Here is a 25,224-nt window from a genome sequence, read left to right on the forward strand (position 1 = left end):
AAAGTTTTAGCAACAAAAACACAGCCAAACCACAGAAAATTGAACTACATGAAAGTCTGACAACAACAAACCCTTCAGCCAAACCGGTAAGAGGGGCAGAGCCAGCAGCAGAGTGGGGTTGGGCAGGAAAGATCCACCAGACCAACTGGGGCGCGCAACCCAAGTGCGCCAGCAGCCATGGGTGAATCCCAGGCATGGAGAAGCGGGCAGACCCACTGAGGGCTGACCATGGTCACACATTTGCACACAGATAAACCGGTGAAGGAGAGAGCGGTAAGACAGACCATCCAGGCCCTAGTGGCGGGAAGCAGCAGAGGGGACCACCATTGTCCCTCTCTGACCTGCCCTCATATACAGCGACACAAACCAACAAACTGGGTGGCCCTACCCTGGTAAACAACTAAGGCTCCACCCCTCATACATTACAGGCCTGAACATATCAAAACATGGCTCAAGAACAACTCAGAGCCCCAGAGCCAATAAATCTAAGTGATGAAGAAATAGCCAAACTTTCAGATGCATAGTTCAAAACACTGGTGATCAGGATGCTCACACAACTGGTTGATTTTAGTCACAAATTAGAGGAACATATGAAGGCTAAACTAATTGAAATTAAGGGAAATGCACAGGAAACCAATACTGATGGAAAGGAAACTGGGACTCAAATCAAAGGAGTGGAACAGAAAGAGGAAAAAAATGACGAAACAGAAAAGGACGAAGAAACAAGAATTCAAAAAAAGGAGGAGAGGCTTAGGAACCTCCAGGACATCTTTAAACGTTCCAACATCCGAATTATAGGGGTACCAGAAGGGGAAGAGGAACAGCCACGAGTGGAAAACTTATTTGACAAATAATAAAGGAGAACTTCCCCAATCTGGCAAAGGAAATAGACTTCCAGGAAATCCAGAAAGCTCGGAGAGTCCCAAAGAAGTTGGACACAAGAAGGAACACACCAAGGCATACCATAATTACATTAGCCAAGATTAAAATGAAGGAGAGAATTCTAGAAGCAGCAAGAGATAAGGGGACAGTCACCTACAAAGGAGTTCCCATCAGACTGTCAGCTGATTTCTCAAAAGAGACCTTACAGGCAAGAAGGGGCTGGAAAGAAGTATTCCAAGTCATGAAATCCAACGGCCTACATCCAAGATTGCTCTATCCAGCAAAGCTTTCATTTAGAATGGAAGGACAGATAAAGTGCCTCTCAGATAAGATCAAATTCAAAGAGTTCATCATTACCAAGCCCTTATGATATGAAATGTTAAAGGGACTTACCTAAGAAAAAGAAGATAAAAAAGATGAACAGTGAAAGGACAGCAAACTCACAGTTATTAACAACCACACCTAAAACAAAAGCAAACTAAGAGGACAGCTAGATCAAGAGCAGAAACATAGAAATGAAGATCACATGGAGGATTAGCAACAGGGGAGTGGGAGAAAAAGAAGGGGGGAGAAGGTACAGAAAATAAGTAGCATAGACAGTAGGTAGAAAATAGATAGGGGGGAGGGCAAGAATGGTATGGGGAATAAAGAATCTAAAGAACTTGAGGCATGTGATGACTACTTTCGGACTTCCGCCAAGATGGAGGTATAGGTGGATGCGCCGTGCCTTCTCACACAACCAAGTTTAGGGACAACTAAATATTAGCACCAGAAAACACAACCAGAACACGGAAAATTGAACTTTTTGGAAGTCCGTTAACAACAAATTCTTCAGCCCGACCGGTAAGGGGCAAAACCAGCGTCTGGTGAGAGGTTGCACAGGAGGACTGGGTCGGACCGGGCGTGGAATCCAGACACACGGGTTCCAAACGCAGGATTGGACCTAGTGAGCGACCGAGCAACCCACCGGGTGAGCGACTGCAGAGGAGACAGTGGGGAGGCGGTGCTGCGTGTTGACTGCGGTTGCCTATCTGCCCGCGAGCGGACAGGTGAGGGAGTAGGCGGTTGGACCCCCGCGGCATAGAGGGCACCGCCATTTCCCCGCTCTGACCACGCCCCCACATACAGTGTCACAACCCAGCGACCTGGGAGTCCAAGGCGCCGCTTCTCACATTTAAAGGGCCAGAATAGACCAAAAATGTTGCAGGAAGACCTCAAAGCCCCAGAGATAAATCTAAGCGACGAAGAAATAGCAAAACTCTCAGACGCACAGTTTAAAACACTGGTCATCAGGATCCTCACAGATCTGGTTGATTATAGCCACAAATTAGAGAAACATATGAAGGCTAAACTAATGGAAATGAATGGAATTCCACAGGGAAACCCATAGCAATGAAAAGGAAACTGGGACTCAAATCAATGGAGTGGACCAGAAGAAAGCAAATAATGGCCAAACAGAAAAGAGTCAAGGAGCAAGAATTCAAAGAAATGAGGAGAGTCTTAGGAACCTCCAGGACATCTTTAAACGCTCCAATATCCGAATTATAGGGGTACCAGAAGGGGGAAAGACACAGCCACCAGTGGAAAACTTATTTGAACAAATAATAAAAAAAAATTTCCCCAATCTGGCAAAGGAAATAGACTTCCAAGAAATCCAAGAAGCTCAGAGAGTACCAAAAAAGTTGGACTCAAGAAGAAACACACCAAGGCACATCATAATTACATTAGCCAAAATTAAAATGAAGGAGAGAATCCTAGAAGCAGCAAGAGCTAAGGGGACAATCACCTACAAAGGAGTCCCCATCAGACTGTCAGCAGATTTCTCAAAAGAGACCTTACAGGCAAGAAGGGGCTGGAAAGAAATATTCCAAGTCATGAAATCTAAAGACCTACAACCAAGATTGCTCTATCCAGCAAAACTTTCATTTAGAATGGAAGGACAGATAAGGTGCTTCTCAGATAAGATCAAATTCAAGGAGTTCATCATCACCAAGCCCTTATTATATGAAATGTTAAAGGGACTTATCTAAGAAAAAGAAGTTAAAGAAACATGAACAGTGAAAGGACAACAAACTCACAGTTATTAACAACCACACCTAAAACAAAAGCAAACTAAAAGAACAGCTAGATCAGGAGTGGAAACATAGAAATGAAGATCTCAAGGAGGGTTAGCAACAGGGGAGTGGGAGGAGGAGATGGGGGGAGAAGGTACAGAAAATAAGTAGCATAGACAATAGATAGAAAATAGATGGGGGGGCAAGAATAGCATGGGAAATATAGAACCTAAAGGACTTGAGACACATGGACATAAACTAAAGGGGGGTAATGGTGGGGATGGGGGGTAGGGTGGAGGGGAATGAAGGGGGGAATAGAACAACTGTAACAGCATAATCAATTTAAAAAAATAAAAAATAAAAAAAAAAGAACTTGAGACACGTGGTCATAAACTAAAGCGGGGGAATGGTGGGGGAGTGGTGTGCAGGGTGGAGGGGAATGAAGGGGGAAATAGAACAACTGTAATGGCATAATCAATAAAATATATTTTTAAAAAGACCAAAAAAAAAGAACAATAAAAAAACTAGCTTTCTCTTAAAAAAAAGAAAATATTAACAGTAGTTACCACTTCATGGTGAGAGCATTTGTACTTAAATATTTTCCTATGTTTTATAAACATTCTTTAATTGATATATATTACTTTTGTAATAAAACATTATCTTAAAATCTATTTGACAATGTTGGGACAAAATACTAGTTTCAAAACTGAAACACCTCATGGGAAAATGTGATCATTTCAAAATGACTTAAACCTTTAATTCATAAGGAAATCTAAGTTATTTACTCTGAATCAACTCAAAAAGGAGGAGAGATAAAGTGATGTAGAAAAAAGAAAAAAAATAGTATCCATACAAGTCACTCTCTTAATGTTACACTTAAAAGCAAACATGTACTTTGGTGAAAATAATCATTTCTTTCCCAGTGATTCATTGAGTTTCTACTACTTTACTTCAAAAAAATTCAGAAGTAAATTTAAAAACAACCTTACTAGATGCTTATGATGTAAGGCTTAGCTTCACAAATATCTCAGCCCAAACAGAATGAGAATGATTCTGTTTTTTAAAAAACAACTTTAATTCTTTTACATTCAGGTTTATAGAAGCTTGTAGATGAAAGCCAACTACAAACAAGCAAAGCGTGATTGCTTTTGAGTCTCCTCTCCTCTCTGCCTCAGGCTGCACAAGTCTGAAACTATCAGCATCTCCTGCACTGATTTCCAAGGCCTTGGCATTCACAGGTTGGCCCTAACAAAGCCATTTACTCGCAAAAAGTTTGTCTTCTAGTTGCTACTGCCTCTGCAAATAAACTCGTGTGCCACACGTGTCTACTGTAGGCATATCCTTGCATTCTTTGAAGACCTGGGTGAGTCCAGCCCTGGAAATCACAGGTCGTGTTGCCTGAAGGGACACTGGCAATGTTGGTGGTCTCTGCACATGGCAAAGCACAGATGAGAACTTACCTGTGGGTCTCTTCAAGCTGTTTCGAGGCCGAGCAGGTGTGGGACGAAGAGTCTTCGTGGCATCTCCGGGACCTTCCTGGCAGTCGGCTCCTCTAAAGCCGGGGCAGCACCTCCATTCCAACTGGGTCACCATCTTGTACTTGGTGACGTATCTGGGTCTGACATTCACACGATACCTGCGGAAGAAAAGGGTCATCTCTCTTTTTGCTGGCTGCTGCTACAAGCGCTCTGGCCCTTCCAAAGTTGGGCTCAAATGAAAAGGATCACTCGTGGGCCCTGCCTGCTTTCCACAGCTCTCCTGGATCCAGCAGTAACTCCCTGGGGTTCAGCCAAAATCCTATAATCCTTCTTCTATGTCTTAGATCCACCCCCCACCCCCATCCCAGCACCCAGCTCCCTTCCCACTAAAGGCGGAAAAAGAGACAACTTAGAAAACCGTGGCCCCAGGATTCCTATTAGATGTGGCCATTTTTCACAAACTGAGCTTTTGTTTCACCAACAAATTTCTGTTCTAGAGTTTGCTGCTTTGAAGACAATTTTCCAGGTATAGCTCAGAGTCATTTGTTTTGTGTTTTAAAGGAGCATCGATGGCTCAGCCTCATCTCTCATAACACTGAAGCTCTTTATCTCATCACCCCGTCTCCCCAACACTAACAAAGGTGGCAGGCCACGAGGCTGTGGAGACGGCACCTCATGCTATCTGTGTTCAGATATTTTAAAAGGATGCCTTGATTCATAAAGCTAATGAGAGACATAAGGAAACAGAAGTGGAAGCATTCAAAAGCCCCCTTTAAAAGTGCACGTCCCCTGATGCCCCCCCTTGTGAGGGGCTGTAAAGGCTCCATAGCCAGGCTCGGGCCCCTCCCACACAGTGATGGCCCCACAGCCACTGGGCTCAGAGGGACAGCTCAGGGCCGCAGCACCCGCAGTGCCCCAGCTCACGGCTCCAATCAGGTGGGCTCCTTAATTTACCCCAACTTCTATTTCAGGCTCGGAACCACGACTCTCTTGAACCTTGTCCTGTCTTTTCACTTTGAACGCCAGCACTAGCAGCTGGTCATCTTTTTAGGGCCAATTTCCAGAACAAAAGAATCTTTGTACCACTTCCCCAGGGTTGCTGTGTGCTGGTCAGGGTGGTGGTTCGGGTGGACCGGTTGCCGGGGGGCGGAGGCCCTCCCCTCGTGCAGCCAAGTGACTCCACCTCGGGCACCGGCCTTGTGGCAGGTGTTGTTCAAAGTTATGCTCCTGAGACAATTGTAGATTACTACCTGTAATGGACTTCAACATCTTCCAGGGTCAAAACCATGTCACCTAAAAGTCCACATGTAAGGATCTACTCCACCACTAGGATAGGACAGATGTCCTTTCAGGATCTCAAGAGGTCCTGCTGACAGCACTGCCCCAAGTATTAGGGTCCCAGCACCTTTCACTGTCCCTGTTTCACCTGGTGTTCCAGGGCCGTGGTCTTCACCTTGGCCATGAGAATCACCAGGAAACTAAAAAACTACAGATGCCTGGGCCTCACCCTCAGAGGTTCTCACTCCATTGGTCTGTGGTGGGGCCTGGTGTGTGGATTTTGAGAAGGCCTGGGGGGAACCTTTTTCAAGGAAAACTGAAGAGAAAGCCCAGTAAACAGAAAAGAAAGGCTGCAAGGCCTCCTTCCCAGGCCCTTCACTCCGTCCTGTTCCCACCGCATCCCCATCGAGTCCCCACAATTCAGATTTCCCTCTTTTCACAAATGCGAAAAGAGATGCTAAGTGACCTGTCCAGGTTCCAGCAGTCGGGAAGGGCAGGGCTGGGGGTTAGAGCCGTGTCGTGTGTACCCTACGCAGCCTTCCAGCCTGCAGAAGCAGCGGGTCTGCCTGGCACTTGGCCTAAATTCAAAACAGCCACACCCACCCAGAGATGTTTCAAAGGACGTTGGTAAGAAGGTAAGCACTGTCCCCATTCAGCAAACATTCACCCGAGTGTCTAATTCGTTCCAGGTACACACAAGCCCTTGGCCCTACCTTCCCTCCACCAAAAGAATCCTCTGTGTGGTCCTTGAAATTATAAAAAAAGAAAGATTCCACTCCATTGTTCTGTATGCCCAACTATGGCATAATGCTGAAAAAATGTGTAATCTCAGAAAAACTTGGTCCCTCTGAGCATTTAAGACTGAATGTGCAAATGTGTTTGCTCTTGGGTTTTGTTCACGTGCCAGTAGACGGCAGCCTGTATTACACCCATGTGAACGCGGCCGAGCCGGACGAGGAGAGCAAACCATGAGGCCTGGACACGCTGGGAGAGGACAACTTCTCGCCCCGCCCGGGGGCCTCGCCCTCTCACCGCTGAGCCGGGTGTAAGGAAGTTCTGGGTTTTCGAGCACTTCATTCTTTTCTGCAAAGGCAGTTATTACGTTGGAGCCAGCTCGGAACTCGGGACTGCTCCTGGGGTTCCCACCTGCCTCGCCAACCCCACACGCATTCCCGCCCTTCCCCTAACTGGCCTGCTGTAGGGTTTCCCCTTGCAGGCAATGGAGTTCAGGTTGACAGCATCTCTAAGAAAGTTTTCAGGTCCAGCATGTGGAAGAGGCCTCCCCGGTGACAGCTGGAAATGATCAGGCAGCCACCTCTAACCGTGGGAAAGCTCAGGTTCCCACTTCTCTGTGCACTGGGACGTGGACCCCAGAGGTGGCCTCGGGCCCTCAGACCTCTGTGTAGGGGGTGTGAGGGAAGGAGGTAGGGGTTGTCCAGCCCCACGGCCATACTGGGGCTTTTCTCACATAAACGGGGTTCCCACGCCCACAGTAGCAAGCTGGGAGGTTGCACAGATAATAGGGAAGAACCCAGTAGGATTTCCAGGCCCCCTGACCTGGAAATCAGCCAAAGTGCTGCAGGATAATATCCTGGGCAGTAAGCTTTGCAAAAATGCCTAGGCCTTTACCCCTCAAAATTCTAACTTTAATTGGTTTGGGGGCACGGGGCACCCAGGTCTCTGTGCCTTTCAAAAAGTCCCAAATTTTCATCAAGTGCAGCCAGAGTTAAAGAGCAGCCCCAGATCCAGGGAACCCAGCCACCCTCTGAGGCAGCCAGGGCTGGATGATCAGGCAGGGGGAAGTGAAGAGCCGAAACAGCCCAAGCATCACCAGACCCCTGGGCTGCGAGCACACAGAGATGCTCAGCAAATACTGAGCCAGCTGCACCAACTGGGGCACCAAAACAAGGGACTGACAGCCAAAGGGACAGTCGGGAGGTGCTGGGAGATCCAGAGAGCTGACTCAGGCTGCAGCCTTGGCCCCCCTCCCAGTCTCTGGTCAGGACTGTAACAGCGTCCTATCCCTTGGGAAGCGCAGCCCCAGCTGCATCTGCATCCTGGGGGCTGTGGCAATGAGCGGCCCCATGCCTTGAGCCTGCCGGGACCCTTGCCTCAGCCACGCCCACTCACCCCAACTCTCCTCTCCCTTTGAAAGTCTTTTTGAGGGAAACAAGTGTTCACCACACGAGTTCAGCCTGTGTGTTAGAGGGGCCAGATTGGCCAAGGAAATTCTAATGAGAAGGAAGGTAGCAAGAAAAGAACTGAAAAAATCGAATCAGAGTTCAGGGACCACATAAGAGAAAAACAGAATGTGACAAAATGACTGTGTCTTCATTTGACGTCAGTGCCACAAAAACTCCTTCCTATGGACTTGAGGTGAGTTCTCTTCCCAAACATGCTTCAATTCACACTTGCGTTTGCTCGTTCAATGTTTGTTTTTCCTGCAGACAGTAAACCCTGTTAGGGCAAGAATGCCGGTGGGTTTTGTTCTGTATGATATCTCCACTAAAAACACAGTGTCTATCCTGTTGTAGGTGCTCAATAAATAATTAATTAGTGGTAGTAGGTCTACTTTTGACAAGGTTTTGGGGAGTCCAATATCCTAATTAAAAACTCCCAAATTATCCTCAGGTCCACGCCCAAGCAGATGTGAATTCCTGAGTCTTCCCAAAACCAAACCAAGCTCCAGGGGCTTTCATCATGACAAGCTGGGTAAGAATCATACCCCCTGTGACATGGAACTGTGCTGTCCAGTTAGTAGCCATTAACCATGTAGGGCTGTTTACATATAAACTAATTCAAATTAAATAAAATGAAGCATTTAGTTCCTCAGTCACACTAGCCACATTTCAAACGGTCAACAGCCACATGTGACTAGTATATCGCCATCGTCACAGGAAGCTTCACGGGACAGGACCGTCCTAGAGAGTCACAGGACCGTCAGGGGCACTGCGGCGGCACACATCTCTCTGTGCATCTGTGGTTCCTGTCCACACCACTGGCTGCTTTTCTCCTCCCACATCCTAGAATCGCTGGTTGACCACTTGTCTGAAAAATAACCACACGTCACTGGCAGAGGGTCACCTAGACAGCTGTTCCACAAGGAAGGGACCTTTGCCCTGCACTTAGGATGTATGTGAACTTTATTTGAACACAAGCCACTAAAACTACACAAATTGAAAGGACAGTGCTCCACTGGGGACACTCGCTTGACCAGGATTTCTCCCCCAAACAGACTTTCTAGTAAACCTCTTCTCCTTGTGGTCACTGGCTTGCCCCCAAAACCTGGGGCCAATGCTTCTTGCTTCATTTTGCATGTGCAGTTCTGCACAGTGTTGAATGCAATGGGGCTGGGAGGATGGAAAAGGAAGCCAGAGAGAAGAGGAGCTTCCATCTCTCTGGTAGGCCACACCCTGGGCCTGCAGAACTAACTGCCTACCTGGGGCAACGAACATGAGCACGTAAAGGTGAGAAGTCATTTCATCACAATTCAGAATGCTCACCAGGACAGACTTTGTGATCTGGTGTTCAGCTACCACTCCAAGTTTTCCACAGAGCAGCAGTTCACTCCAGCCATAGTAATTCAATTTTTTTCTTTATTTTTAGACAGAGGGAGAGGGAGAGAGAAAGAGAGGGAAACATCAATGTGTGGTTGCCTCTCATGTACCCCTAACTGGGGAACTGGCCCACAACCTAGGCATGCACCCTGACTGGGAATTGAACCAGCGACCCTTTGGTTTGCAGGCCAGTGTTCAGTCCACTGAGCCACACCAACCAGGGCGAATTTTTAAAAACTGTGGTAAATACACAGTACATTAAGTTTGCCATTATTATGGGCACAGTGGCACTGAGCACGTTCACACTGTTGTGCAACTGTCACCATGATCCGTCTCCAGAACTTTCGTCATCCCAACCAAAACCAGGTACCCATTAAACACTAAATCCCATTCCCTTCCCCCCTGGCCCCTGGCAACCACCATTCTACTTTCCGTCTCTATGAATCTGACCACTCTAAATACCTCGTATATGTGGAATCATAGAGTGTTCGTCTTTTTGTGACTGGCTTATTTTACTTAGAATAATGCCCTTGTAGAGAAGGAAAAAATGTCTCCTCAATGCTCTTAGATTTGTTCTGGAGCCTATGAATTGAACTGACAAAAGACAGATGAACAAGAGAAAGACATACAAATGTCATTAATGTTAATATTGTTACGTGTACAGGGCCTTCACAGAAGTGAAAAAAATCCTAAAAAATGACTAGACTCAGGGCTCATATACCATTTAACAAAGGGTGATAAATTGTAGAGGAGTAGACAGAGGAAAGGGGGTTTGGGCTTCGAGGGTCCTTCACTGTGGGAAGGTGACTAGGAAATACGGGGTCCAGCACAAATAACACCCCCTATTAACTACAAAATCTTCTATTGCAAAATCATAAGCACGTAATTCTGTAACATAACAGTATCACACTCAAGCACAACACCTGACATTTTAGGTGAAATGTTCAAATTGCTGTCTATCTTGTGTGAGACATTCGTATACTCTACCGACCCGAGTCAAGCAAACCTTCCTTCTGCCGGACTCTGTCTGTGGGGGAACTAACGTAAGATAAGGGCTGTTTTGACACGGTTTGCCTGTGCAGCCTCCTGTCAGTGCCAGCTCTTTGTCCTCAGGGACAAAGATCACTGTCCTCATCCTGGTACAGAAGAGGGGGAAATTTACACACAGATTTCTAGGGAGAAAGGAGGAGAGCAGAGTCTGCTGTTTCTCACTGGCTGCAACCTAAAGTCATAGACGGGGGTGGCATTTCGTGATCCCCTTCGTCCTCAAGGTTCGCCTGTGTTGTAAGCACGTGTCAAAATTTCCTTCCTTTCCATATGCTAATTCACTTCTAAAAAGTTTGGTGCTCATATTTCAATTTAGAATAGACCGAACAGTGGACTGGGTTTCTAGGAACAACATGTGACAAATGGTTTTTTTCCCTATTTTTTGTGTTTCTATCAATCAATGAATAAATACATGAGTTTTTAATTGAAATAACCATTTATCGAAAGCAAATATGGTCAGGCAGTAGAGGCTACAAAGTTTGAAATTAGAAGTGATTTCAGAACTGTATTGAAAGGAAAGTGGCTCCGCACTTGCAGAAGAGACACTTGCATTTGAGTCTAATCAAAAATTGGCCATTTGAAGCATGTGCATCCACAAAAACGATTTCTGCAATGTGAAGACGGGACTCCAAGCCACAAGGACCCTTCCAATGCTAACTTTCCACACTGTGAAAGAGTCTCCCAAAGAGAGGGAGGAATTCCAGGGCTTTCTTCCCGGTTAAAGCCCTCCAGACACCAGAACCAGAATTTCCATCTTATCTTTTTCCACTACATTACACATTCTTAATTAGCTCTCTGAATGGAGGAAATAATAACATGGAAAACATGTAAAATATTTTTCTTGACTTTTTAGGAAAATCCACCAAAGTTTTAAAAGCCAGAATGCTTGAGCAAACATATTTCTGAGATACCAAATGTATCTAATAAATCTAAAAGTCAGATGGATGAGCGCTCATTAAAATCAGAGTGCATATAAATAGAGCTTTGTACATACACATTTTTAAAAGAACAGATCCTACACCAAAGCGATGTGTTCATAATGAAAATGTGCGTATAGAAGACTGTTTTCCAGTACAAAGGAGATATTTGCTGGAGAAACCACAATTGTAAGCTGCTTATTTTTCCGTTTCCTCTTGAATTCATTTCCTCATGTACTTAGTGTAGCAAGTTAGATTTCAAAACCTAAAATGCTCTTTACTTCTCAGTAGTTTGCCCTGATTATACAGTATAATAAATAGAAATTTTCCTCCACAGTTCTCCATGATTTATCACCCCCACCCCCAACCCCAAGGACAGAGCAAGTCTGAAGTCCTGAAGAAAGATGATTAAAGAAAAGCTCAGTGGCTCAACTGCAGGGCTCAGTCCAACTCAGCTATAGGAGCAGCCGGGATCTTCTGACAAACTTGCATTGCTAAAAATGATATCATCTCCAAGTGCAGGGTGTGTCCAGACCATAAAATACAGATTATGCATGAGTTCCAATGAGTCCACATTCTTAGCTTTAACTTCCTCACTTTGGGAGATACATTACAAAAGTCAGTGGGAGGAGCACCTGCGAGCGCCGGGCATCCCCCAGGGCCCCAGCTGACTGTGCGGGCTTTTCTGGAGGACTGAGTAATCCAACATGAATGACGGACCACATTCTCTTCTAATGAAGAACTCTTTTGGGAAGAGCCATTGCCACTGCAGCATGTTTCCCCCAAATAATTCCTACACTATTCCACTTCTCAAACTTACATTACGTTTCCTCATTCCTGGAGTCGTCAAATCACAGAAGGCTCTTCCCTTGTCATTCCCCGCACTCACACTCAAGTGTGCCCACAGTGCGGGCCATGACGACACCCTCTGGTCCCTGCCTATCGAGTCTTTTGCATGATGCTCACAAGAGATACAACTTTCCATGGTTTGGGGATCAAAACCTTTTTTTTTTTTCCAGAGCCACCAAGTAACTCCACTTTGACTATTTCCTCATTTTTAAGTGTAAAACTGATTTTCTCAAATTCTCCTACAAAGTCACAATAATTTCGAAAGCCTTTTTCCTGTGTTTCTCCTGGCTTGGTTTGCAACATCCGTCCCTCTCTCTTCAGGGTCTCAGTCACCCTCCTGCTTTTTCTTCTTCCTCAATTCCATGTCCTCCATCCACTCTTCAACTTGCAGCTACCCATCCAGTGTTCTCACTATTGCTTTTTGATGCTGGAAAGGAATTAGCTCTGACATCCCACCTGTATTTATTTCAGACCTTTGGGCAAAGACTGTGATGTTGGCAAGCTCTTACACAGGCCACACCTGCTAAGTTAGTGGAAGTCACTAGGAAGCTTAGAAAACCCTGAGACAGTATGAGTTTCTCTGTGGATATAAAAACATTTTCTTTCTTTGGGCCAATTCATTCTCAGTTTTAAAGAAATAATCTGGGAATTGAAAACACGAGAACACTTGTATTTCGTTTCTAATTTATGACCACATTGGGAAGAAAAGGACAAAAACGCTATAACATAGTTTCATAGTTTTCATATTATCCAGGCTAACCCAGTATTATTGTTTTCAAATCCACACTTAACACAACGGCATGGAGACATTTCATTCACCTGCACTCTGCTTAGGAAGAACATTGTTTTTTTTTGAGAGATGCTACCACAATCCACTCCAAGATCTTAAGGTGTGGACAAGTAGGGAGTAGGGGGGTGCTATTCAGCAAGACTAAAAGAATAATTTTGCTTATCTGCTTTTATTTATTTTATTGATTGATTGAGAGAGAGAGAGAGAGAGCAAAACATCAGTATGTTGTTCCACTTATTTATGCATTTATTGGTTCATTCTTATATGTGCCTTGACCAGGGATCAAACCTGCAACCTTGGCATATTGGGGTAATGCTCTAACAACTGAGCTACCCACCCAGAGCTACTTATTTGCTTTTAAATAAAAGGTGGTAGTGGATGGAGCAGTAGGCCAAGGAGGAGGAACTTTCTCCAAGAAGATTTGGGGTGGCCAATGGCTTTCCAAGGTGGTGATACTTGGATGTCCTTAAAGCCATCTGTGTGGCTAACACTCTTCAGCACAGTCCTCACTGCTCAGGCAGACATACTTGGCTGGATTTTTCTTAGGGAATTTGAGGGCGTGGCATTCCCTACCTTGGCCAACCCCATGTGGTTTTAAGAGAATCACCACAGAACCCAGGTATGCGAGGGCTATGGGACAGTAAGCCTTGGGAATTGTCCCAGGTTAGAGGGAAGTTTTGGGGCATCCATGGTTCTTGTAAATTGAGAGGCATGGAAAGAAATTTCTAGACACAGATGGTGCTGCTCCTGCCCAGGGTGCCACAGCAGCAAACTGAACTTCTGTGTTCATGTAAATACTCCACTTGACCGGAAACACAGCATTGCCAGTCAGCCAATCCCCAAATGCCAAGTCAGCTCTGGGCTCTATACCTATTTCTTTGTTCCTTGATCTTTCTAAATAGGTCAGATATTCAACCCCAGCCAATCATGCCCTCTTCCATGCTGCCTCCCCTAATGCTTTATAAAACTCACTCTTGCCTGTGAAAATGAATAAACAGAAACCTCATCTAAAATGGAGTCAGGAGGCTAGAAGAAGGGACACTCACATGTGTCACTCAACATGCACAACCGACCCCAACAGGGAGAGAGGTACCTTACCTCTCGGACAGTAACTTATACTCCTTGCCCAGGAACAGCTCAGCAGTGGGACACTGCCACGACTCAGCCAATGAAAGCCACTATACCTGCAGGGTTCAGTTTCCTCCAATGGACTCTTCGTTGTGGACGACCTGTCCCAAGTCCGTAAAAGAGTGTCCCTCTCCCCTGTTTCTCTGGACCTGCCATTCTATTTTGTCCCCAAATTAACCCATTTTGCTGGAGAAATATCTGGCCCTCTATTTGTTTAAGGTCAAACATGCCCCAGATCCCTCAAGAAGAGTGCCAGATATTTCTCCACCAAAATGGTGAAATATTGGAAATATTGGTAAGTTGGTGAAAAAGGTGAATGTATTTCTCCATTGCTTGTGAAGCACCATACCCCCCCAATCTATGGGTTGTTTTCCCTTGAGTAGAGGACAAATTTGTTACTGAATCGTACAACTAGAGGAGAATGAGACAAATATATGGACACTGAATGAAGAGGGAACCAACAGACATCTGTTAATGAGTTAAAAATATGTGGCTTGCTTTCCATTTCTTTAAAATATGGGTTTTTTAAGAAAAATTATATAGATTGTATAATTTTGTTTTGTTTTTAGTGAGAGGGGAGAGAGAGAGAGAGAAAGGCAGGGAGAGAAACATCAGTGTGAGAAAAACATCCTTTAGGTGGCTCTCACGTGGCCCAGCCAGGGACGGAACCGCAACCCAGACAAGTGCCCCGACTGGGAGATCAAACCTGCGGCCTTTTGCTTTGTGGAATGGTATTATTTTGCCTCATTTAAATCAATAAAACAATAAAATCCATGGTATAAGTGGTGCTTCTCATTCTCCTAATAAACTGGGGCTGAACTTGGCCTACTACCCAAAGATTTCGCTAAAATTGCCTTCAATTTCTGCAAATAAAATATACAAGCAAGCATGGTATTTTTTTTAACTTCCAAATTAATCTTTAAAATAATTTCCTATATTTTTAGGATTTAACTCTTCCAAATTGCAGTTCTACCTTTGGTCACGGTATCATCCCAATAACACCAAACCGGTCTTCAGAGTTGTGTAATCTGAACCCTCATAAAATAAAGCTGTCTCATGTCACAGAGAGTCAATGTAGGTTTGTACCTTGGCAAAACAACTTTATTTTTATTTTTTAAATATATTTTGTTGATTATACTACTACAGTTGTTCGATTCCCCCCCTTTATTCCCCACCAGCCTGCACATTGCTCCCACCCACACCCCCCCCTTGAGTTCATGTCCATGGGTTGTACATATCAGCTCTTTGGCTTCTCCATTTCCTATACTATTGTTACCCTCCCCCTGTCTATTTCCTACCTACCATTTATGCCTCTTATTCTCTGTACCTTTTTCTCCTCTCTCCCCTTCCTACTCCCCCACTGATAACCCTCCATGTGATCTCCATTTCTCTAATTCTGTTCCTGTTCTAGTTGTTTGCTTAGTTATTTTTATTTTTGTTTTGGGTTTAGTTGTTAATAGGTATGTATTTGTTGTCATTTTACTGTTCATATTTTTACCTCCTTTTTCTTCGATAAGTCCCTTTAATATTTCATATAATAAGGGCTTGGTGATTATGAACTCCTTTAACTTGACCTTATTAAGATAACCAATTCAGAAATCTAAATTATAATTTTTAATATTACTTTGGTTGATTTACTTGTAATCCACCATATCTGAAACCTTGTTTCAGCTGCAAGCTGTTGCATTTTTATTCATTACCAATGATTATTTTCAAAGACTGTATATGCATGTCACACTTTCCATTTTAAAAATGCAAGCCATGGGCAGTTGTTCAAACTTATGGTCTCCGTGACTGAAAACTGAAAACCAAACTCAGCCACATGATTCTTGCAATGGGAGGGAAGATGAGCTATAAACACATGAGCTCCCAAGAATAAACCCTAATGTAAACTATGGACTTTGGGCGGTAGTGATTTGTCAAGTAGGTTTGTCAGTTGTGACCAATGCACCACTCTGGGGCAGGGTGTTGATAATGGGGGCCATGCACGTGTGGAGGAAGGGGGCACATGGGAAATCTATGTACCTTTCTCTCAACCTTAAACTGTTTTTAAAAAAAAAAGTCTCAATAGGAAAAGAAACAACCCACATGCTCTCTCTTTCATTCACTCATTCAGCAAACATCCTTTGGGTGCCTACTAGGTGGTACCCAGCACCACACTATGGCTTTCTTTGAGCCACCAATATCCAACATGAAACAACCGTACTTATATGGAGGCCATATGGAGATAACATCCAATTCTATTACCCATAACAAGAGTCACCATTAAAGTCCCAACTCAGTCAAAGACCAGTTAGATTAGACAAGACCCAAAAACTTCTCTGGTCCCCAGTTACCTCAAATATAAGTTGGGATTTATATTTGCCCCTTTTCTACCTCCCAGATAGTGAAAGAACAAAATTATACAATAGCTGTGAAATCTGTAAAACTATAAAACTTAATATAAATGATGTTTTTAAACTGTGTTTGTGTGCACATACCATAAGAGAAAAACTTGCAGTAAGATTAAAACTATGGGTTTATTCTATAATAATAAGCTTAACTGTTTCCATAGAAGATGACAGTTGGTTCCTGATCACCAAAATTGATGAATAACAAGGTCCTGATTATCCCATGGATAAAAACAATCCTGCCACAATCTCCAAATGATGGTCCATGAAATAATTTGTCTTCCTTTGCAATGTGTGGTCCTTTTTAGCAATACTCTTGACAACATACTACACAGATTGCTCAGTGACAGATTTTCACATCTCCTCCAGACCCACCCAGTGCTAATCATGCATTAAGCACAGAGGTGGTCACCCAGCCATGCAAACTGTGTCACTGCTTCTCATCTCCTCCACAGCCAGGTCACACCCACCTCAGGTCTGGCACGGTCTGCGGCCCATCTCCCCACAGGCCCCTCCCACCACCACTCATGCCTACCCTGCTCTCTCCACTCTCAAATTAATCTTCCACACATCGCCAAGTCAGCGTGTGGAAGCATACCTCTGATGGTGTCCCAGATAACAGCCTTCTGTGACTCCCCTTTGCCCAAACAATAAAGCCCAACCTCCCAACCTTATTCAACCTTATGTTATGGGTTGAATTATATTCCCTCCCTCCAAATAGGTACGTTGGAATCCTCACCCCAGTGCCTCGGAATGTGACTGTATTTGGAAATAAGGTCTTTACAGAGGTAATCAAATTAAAATGAGATCGTTAGGATGGACTTTAAATCCATGACAACTGACATCCTTATATAAGTAGGAAATTTGGACCAAGACACACACAGAGGGAAGACGTTGTAAAGAGAGGGAGGAGATCCATCCCCATGCCAAGGACAGAGGCCTGAACAGGTGCCTCCCTCACGGCACTCAGAAGAAAGCAGCCGTACTGACGCCTCGACTCACTCTTCACTGTGGCTCCCGCCTCTTGGCCCTTGCTCGTGTTCTTTCCTAGCTTATGCCAGATCCTCTCACATCTGCATATACACAGCTAGAACCTCCCATCAAAGACCTGCCAGATGTCACCACCCACAAACCAGTGCTCAGATTCCTCTTGGCTGGAAACAATTTCCTCCACCTCTGAACATCCTCAGCTCTCTGTGCTTCTGTTGCAGCAATTCTCCTTTCCACTTTTTATTTGTAATGATTTCTGTTTATGTCTCATTTCACTTACAGGATGCAAACTTCTGGAGGACAACAGAGAGGTCAAGTTCCTTACTAGTTCTGTGCCAGACACAGGGCCTGCACAAAAATATTTGCTTAATGAAACCGCGTAACCCACAGTCTTCAAAGAATTAGTAGTCTTCTTTAGCCCTATTGAGTTTTCTGCCAGTTCAAAATGACTTATCCAATTATGTAGCCTCAGTCCAACATTTTCTAGGGCTACTGATGTGAAATGTGTTTTTTTATTTCATTGCTGTTTTATGTAGTGTTCTACATTTGTTATGTATTTACTACCTCAATTGGTCTTCAGAAAAATCCAAGAAGTATCTTATGATAGTTATAAATGAGTTTCTACACTCAGTATTTCACAAGTCCTCAGTTACAAAACAACTACTCTATAGAAATTGTGGTATAAACACACAAAGGAATACTAGTCAACAATAAGAAACAATCAACTATGGATACATAGTACAAAATGGATGTACCTCAAAACAATTCTGCTGAATGAAAAAATTTTAACATGAAACAGTACATATTTTTTTAAAGATTTTACTTATCTTTAGAGGGGAAGGGAAGGAGAGAAGGAGAGAAATATCAATGTATGGTTGCCTCTCATGCGTCCCCTGATGGGAACTGGCCTGCAACCCAGGCATTTGCCCTGACTGGGGATCAAACCACGATCCTCTGGTTCACAGGACCATGTTCAATCCACTGATCTACACCAGCTAGGGCTGAAACAGTACATATTGTATAATTGTACATAAAACTTTAGAAATTGCAAACTCATATCAGCCTGGGAAGGGGGTATGTGAGGGAAACCGGAGGGAAGGACTGTTAAGGAGGGTAAAGAAAGTTTTGGTGATGGAAATGTTTGATATCTCAATTGTGGCATTGATTTCAGGGGTCAAAAACTTAAATTTTCCAACTTTAAATATGTACAGTTTCTCTAAATTATATCTCAGTTAAAGCTGCTTTAAAAACAACTATTTTTTTGTACTGGGATGTTTTTAAAAACCTCTGCAGGACTGTGAAAGCAAAGTGCTAGATAGACTTGACTACCCAAAATATTAAGTGGAACCCAAAACAAGCATTATTGAGTCTATTTCAAAGTTTCAAAATGAGAACTTAACTAAAGATTTTTTCTAATGTACCGAATTACTCTTTAGATACATAACCAATTGTTTTGTTTATTGGGAACTTGGGATTATATTTATTTTTGTATTTTTTAAAGGTATAGGTCAATGATTAAAGAAAGACAGTCAAGACAGAGTTTTTTATAACCACCTTCAATTGCCATTTTGTGTAAAAGAACACAAAGTATCAAAGACACAAATTAGCATTTTGAACACCAGACAGTCCACTCTTTGGGATAATCACTTCCCAGTGACACTTCTGGGAAGGAGCGTTTGGGGGACGCCTTGCTGTTTGGTTCAGGAAACGAGCCATGAAAGGCAACTGTGTGTCCCCTGCTGTACCACCAGGGAGCGGGCCTCCGTGCTCCATCTTTCTAGCTGCTTTGTGCAATGATAGGACAAAGCGACTCCCAAATATCTTCCGTGGCCAGAAGATGATGCAACATGTTGGGATGGGAGGAGGGCACATCATTTATCACGGCCAAGGGGGACTCCAGCCTGGCATTATTGCCCTGGAAGTGGCTGCCTCGCTGAAAGCGAAGGATCTACAGCATAGGCCTCCTGAAACACATACCAGGTCTGGACATTGTCTGGACAGTAGGGCAGATTCAAGATTCTGGAACATTTAGAATACTCAGAAAGCCTCGACTGCACCTCCCGGCCAAGGCCCTCATTCCGATAGCATGTGAGAGCTCTCTGGGTTGGAACAGACTGAGCCTGGGAAACACTGTAATGGTGAAAAGGTCTCCCCATGAAGGACTGGATTGTGAAACTCACCCCTCCCCAGGAGCTGGCGCAATCACCCCCGCAGCTTTGAGCTGCATCTTCAAGATACGTGGGAAAAGCCTCAGCAGAAAACAAGTGGCATTTTCACCACAACGGTTCAGGAAAATTCTAGGCCCTTATTTCATGATCCTTTAATAGCATCTTTGTTGACATGTTGGAAACTTGAAACAAGAGGGAAATTTTTTGTTTTTAATCCCCACACAAGGACATTTTCCCATTGCTTTTAGAAAGAGGAAGGAAGAGAGAGAAACATCACTGCCAGAGGAAATATCAATTGGTTGCCTCCTGTACATGCCCATACTGGGGCTCACGTGTGACTGGACTGGGGATTGAACTACAACCAAGGATGTGCCCTGACTGGGGACCAAACCCGCAACCTTTTGGTTATGGGACAATGCTTCAACCAACAGCCATACTGGCAAGGGCAAGAGGGAAATTTCTAGTACCTTGTTTTATAATGGATTATGAGCAAATCTCTGTTAGAAGATCACTGAATTACATCCATGCATCTGGCAGGTACTGTACAATCATGTATCGGTGTGAAGATGGGAAAAGTTAGGAAAAAACTGAGAAGACTCACAGCAAATTTCCTTTTATCGAAATGACCGGTTTGAAGGAAATTACTCAAGATGGCAGCATAGCTAAACACAGCTTGACTCCTCACACAACGGCATCAAAATTACAACTGAACTACAGAACCACCATCACTCAGAACCTCCAGAAACTGAGTTGGAAGTCCTACAACTACGGGGGTAAAGAAGAAACCACATCCAGACTGGAAGAGGAGCAGAGACGCAGAACGGGCTGGTCCCACGCCCACGTGAAGTGGATAAAAATGGGGAGGGATTTCTTGGGAGCAAGGAGTCCTATCCACAAACTAATTGTCCCCGCCTCACCCCCCCCCCCCCCAGAGTTCCAGGGCCAGGAAGATAAGTCCCCATAACTTCTGGCTGTAAAAAGCAGTGGGGATTGAGACTGTGGAAGACAGAAACTACTGGAGTCTCAGGCGGTTCCTCTTAAAGGGCCCATGCACAGACTTACTCCAACTCACTCCCTCTGAGCTTCAGCACTGAAGCAGCAGCTTGAGAGGCACCAGAGGCATACGAGGAGGAAGTGGAGTGTCTGGCATCGGGGTGAGAGCCGGGTGGCAGCTTTCTCCCACACAGAAGTGCTGGCAGAGGCCATTGTTCTTTCTGTGAGCCCTCCCCCTACAGAGCTGGAAGGCAGATGCCATATCAGAGATTCCTGAGATTCCCTCAGCCTGGCTCACACTGCCCTACCCTGGTGTTTCCCCGTGACCCTGCTCCGTTCAGGTTTCCAGCCCACCTAACCTGTTTCCAGTGGCTTTTCCATACGAATGGCTTGTCCTGGCTCATGCTTCAGAATTTCCTAACTTCTCTCAAATAAGCAGCATCTGGCCTCAGTGAACCCTATCCCAAGCATTCATTCCAACATTTGCATCATGGGGATGCTAAAAGAAGAAGAAGAGAGAAAGAAATTGAAAATCTCTTTGAGCCCTGGCTGGTGTAGCTCAGTGTATTGGGCATGGGCCTGTGAACCAAAGAAAGGGTCACCAGTTCAATTCCCAGTCAGCACACATGCCTGGGTTGCGGGTCAGGTCCTCAGTAGGGGGCGAGAGAGAGACAAACACACATTGATGTTTCTCTTTCTTGCTCCTTCCCTTCTCTCTCTCTCTCTAAAAATAAATAAATAAATAATTTATAAAATCTATTTGAAAAAATGAAAACTTGCCTAACTTGGTGAAGGGGATACACATACATTTCCAGGAAGCATGGAAAATCTCAAACAAGATGAACCAAAAGAGGTCCACACCAAGACACATCATAATTAAAATGCCAAAGGTTAAAGACAGAAAGAGAATCTTAAAAGCAACAAGAGAAAAGCAGTTAACCTACAAGGGAGCACTCATGAAACTGTCAGCTGATTTCTCAAAAGAAACTTTGTAGGCTAGAAGGGACTGGCAAGAAATATTCAAAATGATGAAATGCAAAGACCTACAACCAAGATTACTCTACCCAGCAAACTATCATTTAGAATGGAAGGGCAGATAAAGTGCTTCGAAACATTTATTATATGTAATATTAAAGGGTCTTTCCAAAGAAGAAGAAAAAGATACAAATATAAACAATAAAATGGCAATAAACACATATTTATCAACCATTGAATCTAAAAGAACATAATGAATAAACAAGCAGAACAGAAACAGAATCCTAGATACAGAGAAGGTTTTGATGTTTTCCAGATGGGAGGGGAATGGGTGCTGGGTGAAAAATGCGAGGGGACTAAGGAGTACAAATTAGCTGTTCCAGAATAGTCATGGGGAACGAAGGTGCATCGCAGGAAATACAGCAGCCAGTATGCACGCATGACCCTGGGGCAGGGACCGTGGTGTGGGGATTGCCTGAGGGAGTGGGGGGGCTGGGTGAGGGGGGGGATATAGAGACAAGTGTAATAGCATAAACAATAAAATATAATAAAAAATGACCAGTGTGAGAAGGCTTCCCCTGAACTATCTCTCCCTTAACCAAATTTCTTTTAACCAAACGCAGAAAGCACACTGTCCTGAAAGGCTGACACTGCAAAGAATGACTTGAGGCGCATTTCCTAACCATCTAACATTTTCTTAGGTGGAAACAATAAAAAGTACAGCTGGGCCCTAGCACACCCAGAAGACTTTGCTTCTACAGCATTTTCAAAGCAGGGATTTGGTGAGTTAGAGCCTCCCCACTTTTTCCACACCCATGGCCACTGTAAAACAGGAAGGAGAGGAGAGAACTTACTGGTGACTGGCACTTTCATCTTTTCACTATTTTCCCTCCAGTGTGAACTCCTATCACAGTAAAACTACTATGTTTCTGTCTTGGCCCTTCCAGAAAAATCATTCTTCATAAGGAGAAGGCACACTGGCCTCATTTTATCAAGCAGTTCATTGTTATTTCAAAGTCCAGAAAACTGCTTCATTAAGGACAAGACCAATCAATTTTGAGCAGTAAGAAAATCTTGCAGCCAACAATAAATGAAAACACTTGGGCGCCCGTCGGAAAGCAATCTGCACACCGGCACAGTTTCTCGGGTTTAGGTCTTCAGAACCAGTTCTGTAGACTTTCCGCAGCTCTGAGGCTGGGGAGATCCGATCTGGTCCTCGAAGCCCTTTGACACTCAATAAAATGGTTTGATCCCCCCAAATAAATAAGTAAATAATGGTATGTAGAACACTGTAACCGTCGTATACGGTGTCTACCGCATTGCTCACACTCTGTAAACATTTGTAACACCTTAGTATCACCAACCTGAGGAAGAGGATCTGTGCTAAGAGCCGAGAACCAGAGCCGCGTGCTAGTGGGTGGGCGGAAGAAGGCCTGGGACCCGCAGAGCTCACCGGCGCCCGCCGCAACCTGGAACACGCCGCGGGCCTCCCTCTGAGACCTGCCGCGGGCACCAGCGCCTGCCACGGCCACGGGACTCTTCTCCTTCCCGTGTTGCCCTGCAGAAACCCCGCTGCTGGCTCTACTTCCACAGCAGTTGCTAAGAGTTTAACTTCATGTTTAAAAGTCAACAATTTCGGTCATTTTGATTTCATCATTGTTATCGTAGTTCATTGAATTGATTCCATTCTTTAGCACTTCGCTCTTTCTCTAACACGTCGGGACGCATTAAACTTCAAAATCAAAACCCCGAGAAATAAGATCACCTGAGAGGCAACAACACTCAAACAAAGCCATGAGAAGAGGCGTCTGCATTAGACAGTCCTGCTAGCTGTACCTTACACAGGTACAATGGGGCGCTTTTGTCAAAGTTTGTCAAAGTGTCAGCTGTGTTGCCTCTCTGGTAATGCAGAGATGAGGAACCCAGGACACCGTGCCTCACAGGGGTTGAGGGACTTGCCTGAAGTCACACAGCTCAGTGGTGGTAATGCTCGGGCCAGAAGCCAACTTTCTCGCCTCCTCTCCAAAACACGTCGGCCACACCAGCAGCCTCTGGGGACTGCCCCCACTTACCTCAACTTTTCTGCCTACCTCAGAATTTTAATTCATTTACCAAGAGCCAACATAGAAGAATAGATTGCTGGAAGAAGACCAATCAACAAGACTAAAACGGGGGTTAACAAGAAGCAAACTTTTTCTCAAGGCCATAACCACAATTTGAATCCCATTATTTTTTCTCCAAGCTAAAGTTGAAAATATAGCCCATAAGCTATATTTTCAAAAGACAAAAGTTATTTTTCCAACACTCCTGTCTCTGCCCTATCTAATCTTCCAGCTGAGCTTGTGCTGAGAAAAAAATAATAAAACAACACACACAAGTGGAGGTGGTCTAAAATGCCGGAGGGCTCTCCATTTTATCTACTGGGAACCTAGGAAGAGGAAAAGAGTAAAACGCCCAAGAAGCTTGAAAGGAAGGTCTGAGGAGTCCAGGGAAGCTCAGGAGGTCCACCCCCAAAGGCAGGTAAGGAGGGAAACGCACCGGGGCAGCTCCAGGCTCTGGGGTCGGCTGCTTCTGCGCCCCCGTTGGCAGGTGTTCTCCCACACTCCCGCACGCGCCCCCAGTCCTTCCACGTTTCCCTCAGCGCCCAGGAGGAAGGCTCAAAACAGCCAATTAACTGATCACAAGCTGTTTGTTTAAAAGCTAAAGGGGGGAAATCCCCCAAAGCTATACACACAAGTGGTACGTCTTGAATTGAACAGAATTCCTGGCAATGCAGAAAATGTAGAATTATATCCGGAAAATGTAAGCTCTTATGTTTTCCCCCCAGCCTGAAGTGTTCTTAGTTTGTTTGTGTTTTTTTTTTTTAAGCAGCTTTTCCTGGCTGAGATTACTCTCTAATAGACAACTTTTCTTACAGCAGAAGGGCCACCTGCTCCCATTGGAATCAGAGGATTACAGGGGTTCTGGAAGCTGAGCACTTAAAACTCACACCTGCTGCAAATTCACAAATTCTTACTCTGCTGCCACAGCATCACAGGTTCCTTCAGTTGGCCCCATCCAGAAGCCTCCCCCAATTGATGAGATCTTGTTTTAAGAGCTAACAGGAAAAATTTCTCTAAGATGCAACACACCCAAGAAGATGGTGAGGGCGGGGGTGGGGAGTGGGTAGTGGGTAGAGGCTGATAAGCCCGTCAGTTTGTGGTGTCAGAGAGCAGGCAGCTAGATTTGCAGAGCCTCAGCCCAGCGCTGGGAGGGAGGCCACTGCAGGGGAATAATAGTCCTGCCTGACATCTGGGATCCTCGGATCCAACCACAAGGCACCAGCAAGGCAGCTGCTCCGCACGTAGGACGCCCCCAGATGACTCCAATACTAACATCAGTCAGCTGGGACCACTGCGGGCTGAGTGGGCGGTTACATAACGCTGAAATTACCGCCACGAGGCACGAATGATGCTTGAAAGGAAACAATGCCCAGTCCAAGAAGGAAAAGGAAGATGGCGCTGTGTCTACCGCTGGTACATCCAAACACCACCAACCCGCGCAGAGATGCCCTGAGAAGGCTGTTACCCGACCCTTCCCATCCCTCCAGAGGTGCTCATGTCACAGCGCTAGGGCAGGCGTCACACACACACACGCCCGTGGGGCCGGTGCTCATCCCAGGGTGAGGGTTCAGACAGCAAGGCGCTGTGGGGGTGTGCAGTGGGAAGAGCCTAAGGCTTGGAAATACC

General features: G+C 44.9%; 1 protein-coding gene across 1 annotated transcript in view; it reads right to left on the reverse strand.

The window, feature by feature from the left end:
• EMILIN2 (elastin microfibril interfacer 2) overlaps positions 1–25,224 on the reverse strand; it is a 58,260-nt gene that overhangs the window by 27,720 nt on the left and 5,316 nt on the right. Inside the window, exon 3 of the mRNA XM_037136092.2 lies at positions 4,397–4,572. Coding sequence (XP_036991987.2) covers positions 4,397–4,572 — 176 coding nt within the window. The remainder of the gene's footprint in view (positions 1–4,396; positions 4,573–25,224) is intronic.

The sequence above is a fragment of the Artibeus jamaicensis genome, unplaced genomic scaffold (genome assembly GCF_021234435.1).
Source record: "Artibeus jamaicensis isolate MK-2021 breed Jamaican fruit bat unplaced genomic scaffold, CSHL_Jam_final contig_354, whole genome shotgun sequence".
Lineage (NCBI taxonomy): Eukaryota > Metazoa > Chordata > Mammalia > Chiroptera > Phyllostomidae > Artibeus > Artibeus jamaicensis.